The following is a 5,846-nucleotide window of genomic DNA, read 5'->3' on the forward strand; positions in this document are numbered from 1 at the left end:
AGAAAGGACTTGTGTCGCTAAAGTTTCGTCGGAACGAATTTACGGAAAATTAACTATCGAACGGAGACTTAATAGTATTTTTTTTTCATATGGTTATGGAGTTTAGTGTTGTTGGGTGTAAAATCTTTACTGGAACCTCATAAGCCAGCCCCTCAGTCTAGTAACTCTGATAAAATTACATTGAGAAAATTCAAAAATCATATTGTTACGTCTCTGGTCGTTTGTTAATTTCCGGTATAAATTCTTCCCTAGGAACTTCAGCAATACAAGTCCTTTCTTAAATAAAACTAGTTTATTCTCTCTCTATACAACTTTGCAATACACAGAATTTCCACAGTTACTTTAACTTAAACACACGCTATAATTCAAAACGATTCACGCATTTTACTTACGGTCACTACCGCTTGCTTGACTCAATTATCTGTCTCTATAGCTGTGTAATTATTTCTCCTCTTTTTTTGCCTGGCTTATATACAAAAAAGAGGGCGACTAGAAAAGACTAGAGTTGCCAGGAAAAGTCAAGATTCTTCGAGAATATCATGACCTGTTTCCAGTTCACGTGACTTCCGCTGTCGTAACAATATTCACTGTGCAGAGTAAAAGACAGCTAAAAACATTATACACATAACGTATAGCCCATCATTACAAGAATCATAATCTTGTTTTCGATTTGTGTAGGGTTATTTCAATTAGAGGTGGGATATCCCAAAATGGTATAATTCAGGGACAAATGATAGATGTTATTTCACATTTATTTTCAATATCACAAATAATGTTTATTTTCAGTGCTTTAGTCACGTAATTTTCATATATCTTGAAGTTATCATAATGTTTAATGAAGAAGTAAACGCATTGATTTAATAAAAATTATTTATAACACTAGCTGGTGATATTTTTAATAAATTGTGTACATTATTATTGACTACTGTGACCTACTATAAATCATAATAAACAAATATATTGAATATATAGCGTGAGCAAAACGGTCAAGATGTCTGTCACGCTTGAGTTAGATAAAAGTCTAAAAGTTAAAATCACCTTAACACTATTTTCAGATGTTACAAACAGCAAAGAATTACGACAGAAGTTAGTTGAAGGGTCTTTACAATGTAGCATCATCAAACCTTCTTTAGTATGTCTTAACTGATTTACTTACTATCCATCTTTCTTGAGTCTTGGCGTAAAATTTACACAACGTTAACGTAGATTGTCTGTGCGGTGTGAATGTGTGGGGATGGCGTGAACTACGAGGCACGAAAATCGTCGATGTTATAATTATAATTTATAAATAAGCATTCTAGTTCTACATTTATGTTCATTATGAAAGGTATTCCATCATTTTTGATTCTCTCCAATAAATAAATCGTATCGTTAACTTTTTATTGCATACTTTACCTTTTGGAATTAGTTTTAAAGGTTTTATTAATAATTTTTGCATTTAATGTTAATTTGTTATTGAAATTTGAAATGGCGCTGACTAAATTTTTGTGATGTTTGATAGGCGATGATGAGAGCGAGACATTATTTTAAACTGCATTTTTAGAACAAATTTCCACAAAAAAAGACTATTAGTAGATAAAATATTCAATTAGAAAACTTTAGAATAAAGTTTTTTTATTGCACTGGAAATGAGAGAAATGATGGGTTTTGTTTCCCCACGAAAACATAAGTGAAGCATTTGTTCATAATACCAAAATTTTCGTGCTTCGGCTTTCACGACTAGTTTCGATATAGAAAACTAATACAGATGTAAGGTGCACTAGATATTTTCTTTATACTTAATCTTATTTTATGTTCAGGTGCCAATACCCAAATTACTTACCATAATAGCATAGGTAAGTCTGTTTTATGTTAAACATTCCTAATGTGAAGTGCAAAGCTTTTAAATATAATCAACATGATATGCGTATAGACTTATCATATTAAAAGCCACTTTAAAGTCCTTTGTACAATAATTTATGTGCATGTATTTAACTTTTAAGTGTTGTGTTGCTGATATTTCAATCTATCGCAGTGTTTAATGAAATGCATGAACTTTGCTGCTTTACATATAATTTAAGGACAACAATGGACCTATTGATTCATATAGGCCATTCTATCCACTAAACTAAACTTTAAAATAAAAACAAAACATTCAAAACTAGCCATTATCATTCATATATTTATCAAGCCTTCCCATAAACTCCCTTATATTTACTTCATACACCAAATCTGAAGGCAGCCATACCAAAAGCTAACCACACTGTTAGAAAATAAAATTGTTTTAGCTGAAGATGACTCCTATCACTCCAAAATTTATATTTATGTCTACTAGTCTTACCATTCTGACTATTAAGTTTAGAAGAAGATGATGCATCAACACCATCAATTCCCTTAACAATCGTAAACACCTAAATCAGATCTCTTTTAACTCTTTATTCAAGAGAAAACAATTTTGGAGATCTTAGCTTGTCTTTGTATGACAATCTTTTTATCCCAGGTATTATCCTAGAATCTCTCCTCTGAACCTTTTCCAACAATTCAGTGCCATTCCTAAAGTAAGGAACCAAAGATTGAACATACTACTACAAATGTATCCCATCTATTGGCCTATACAATTAAATTATAATCTCCTTAGACTTGTAGTTCATTATTTCAGTAAGCACAATCAGTGATCCTATTTGACCTGCCACTAGCAATAGCACATTGGTTGGATGGCTTTAAAAACTAATCAACTAGAACACTTAAGCTATTTTTCCTTCCATAACACTGTTAAGGTTATTCCTATCAAAATTATATTTACAATACAAATTATGATATTCTGCATGCATAATCTGGTATTTATTACAATTAAAAGCTATCTGCAATTTATTTGGCTGGCTTAGCATAAAATTTAAATCATTTTGTAAAGCAGCAACATTATCCTCACAGCCAGCAAAACTCAAAAGCTGAATATCATCAGCAAATTTAAGTAACTTATTAACCATTCTTTCATCTTTGTCACACATGTAAATAAAAAAAAGATCGAAGGTCTTAATAATGAGCCCTGAGGTACCTCACTTGTGACATTAATCCAATTTGACTGAACTCCAGAGTGCCAACCTGTAAGGGGCACAAATTTGCATCTTTGAAGGCATTAGATTAGATTTTCATTGAGGAAGAGTGCAGAATGTATATTTAGCACAGGATACCATCAATGATCAGTATTCCCCTGCTTCCATCAAGCCACTTTTCTATCCAATGAGACAACCTGTACCTTACACCTACAGAGATAATCTTTTTAACAAGTCTTTTATGTGGCACTTTGTCAAATGCTTTCTGAATATCCCATTACACCAAACCCACATCTGTAACCTTATCTACATCAGTGGATGTCAAAAGAATATCAAGTCAAGATTTTTTTCCTAGTGAAACCATGTTAACTTTCCAACAGAACTTTAAGCTTTTTTAAATGACTTTGCAGAGCATCTTTTAACAGACTTTAAAAACTTTACCCACCACTGATGTAAGACTAATGAGCCTCTAATTACGAGCATATTTTATCACCTACCTTGAAAAGAGGTTAAGGTTTTATAAAAATTAGTAACAAGTGGTTCACATATCCAATCCTTAACCTCTTTCAAAACCCTTGGAGAGGTATTATCTGGCCCATGAGCTTTCTCATTATTTGAATTTTCCAATTTCTTATTAATAAGCTTAGAATTAATTTCATCATCTTGTTCAATCTTGTTTTCATCTACCACTGTTTAGGATGAGGAATATTGTTTAAATCTCCATTAGTAAAAAATTAAAGAAAAAATAGGACTTAATAACCCAGCCATCTCATAATTATCAGGTATGAGCCTTCCTGTAACATCCCTCAAATGTCTGACCCCCATCCTAACATTTTGCTTACCCTTAATTATTTAAAGAAATTCTTGCTATTCATTTTTACATTTTCAGCCAATCTTTCTATGTTTTTTATATTTTATAACTTCCCAAATCTCCTATCACAGCAATCAGTTTTAGCTTCTTAAATTTATAATGCTTTTTCCTTAATTTTATTCTTTATATCGTTTGTGAGCCAACCTGGTTTTTTAACTTGAAGACACCCTTTTTTTCTATAAGGAACATGCCAATCATGAATTTTTAAAAGTGTTTCCATATTTGATCAGTATCTCAATTAATTCAGTTGCTCATTTCACAACAGATAATTCTTGTCTCATCCCTTCAGGATTTTTATCTTAATTTGTAGTCAAAATTTCATTATTCCTTATTTCCGTATCATGTAAAATGTCAAACCCAATTAAGCAATGATCACTTACTCCCAAATTTTCTTTTGTCTCCACCATATCAACCATTTCTGTGTTATAAGTTACCAATTTATCTGTTTGTAGTAAGTGCCCTAACTAACTGAGAAAGAAACTACCCTAATCTGTTTCTAAAATCATGTCTCCCTCATAGTTTGACTTTAACATTTTCCAGTCTTTATGCCTGAAATTAAAATCTTCTAATTATGATTTCCTTAACAGATAAATTCTGTATTTCACCATACAGTTTCTCTGTAATTTCTTCAGTTTTATCTTGTGTTTTGTAACATATTCTGACCAAAAGCCTTCTTCTCTTATATTTGCTAACAGAAACCCAAGTAGATCCAACCTCCTTTGCTATTAGCTTTTATTATTTAAATAATTATTTATTGTTTATTATTTAAACACACATTTAATATATCAGCCCATTCATTGATAAAGTTGATGATAAAGTTTCTAGTAGTAACTAATATTAATGACTAGATATAATCTGAATTATCAAATTTTTTGTTTTGATTTTTTCAGAATAGTAAAAAATATGTATTAGTAGTAAGAAACACCATTTCTATGATTAAATATATTTAATATGTGCATGAGCATGAGTTGCACATGCATGTATATATGACTTCAGATAATTTGGCATTTTAGCTTTAAAGGTAGGACAAGCTATTGTAAAATGTATTTCACATTGTTATAATAAGGATGGGAGTTATCAACTTGAGTCATGGTGACTTGCTTGCTGGAGTATCAAGAGCACTAGTGCAATTTGATGAGTCTGGGTTCAATCCCCAGTCAGGGCAGATTTCTTAATGTTTTGCTTTATTATACTAGTGTTTAAACTAGTGGTTGTTCCTTTCCTGAGGGCCACCTGACCTGTATGACTTATCATCTTATGTTGTTAGTGGATTGTGTGTAAAATATATTTTTTCAGCAATCCTTACTATAGTGAAACATTACACTTGGTTATAAATTATTTCCTCAGCTAGATATTGAAAGTTTCACTTTGTATTCCATTTGAATATCTCACATGTATCTAAATACATAACAATATTGTACAATGAAGTTGCTGAACCTGCAAGATGATGTGCCAAGCATTGTCATCACAGAGTGAAAGAAATGATTTAATGGCAAATTTCAAGTGTAAAGTTAGACCATACATCACAGTCTAATTGTTAGAGTAGAATAAAATACAAGAAAAGGTAATTTGACTTATTGAGGTCACCTCAAGCAAAAACTTATTATTATTATTATTATTATTCAACAAAATTTAAAATAATTAGAACTGACGAAGCACATCTTGACATCAAGCAAACCATGGCATAAATTTATAGATAACCTAAAGAATTAGGTTAAAGAATAAGTTTGCACCTAGGTTTCTATTGCTTAAACAGGTCTAGCAACAGGGTTCAAATTATACTTTTAAGTTCATTTGCAAAAATTTGCTTCTGAAAACTACTTGCTAAAATGTTGAGCTTACTTGCAGTTTGTTATGTGGTTCACTGGACAGTTATGCCTTACTGTAAAAATCTATGCTATTATTCTGGTTGTTTGTATGAAAGACTGTTACGCTTTCTGACC

At 31.3% G+C, this 5,846-nt stretch overlaps 1 protein-coding gene across 1 annotated transcript in view; it reads left to right on the forward strand.

Annotated features, from left to right (window-relative positions):
- Nucleotides 1-979: 979 nt before the first annotated feature.
- LOC106470263 (EKC/KEOPS complex subunit Tprkb-like) overlaps nt 980-5,846 on the forward strand; it is a 10,270-nt gene continuing 5,403 nt past the window's right edge. Inside the window, exon 1 of the mRNA XM_013930810.2 lies at nt 980-1,132. Coding sequence (XP_013786264.1) covers nt 992-1,132 — 141 coding nt within the window. The 5' untranslated portion in view covers nt 980-991. The remainder of the gene's footprint in view (nt 1,133-5,846) is intronic.

Source organism: Limulus polyphemus, unplaced genomic scaffold (genome assembly GCF_000517525.1).
Source record: "Limulus polyphemus unplaced genomic scaffold, Limulus_polyphemus-2.1.2 Scaffold102, whole genome shotgun sequence".
Taxonomy (NCBI): domain Eukaryota; kingdom Metazoa; phylum Arthropoda; class Merostomata; order Xiphosura; family Limulidae; genus Limulus; species Limulus polyphemus.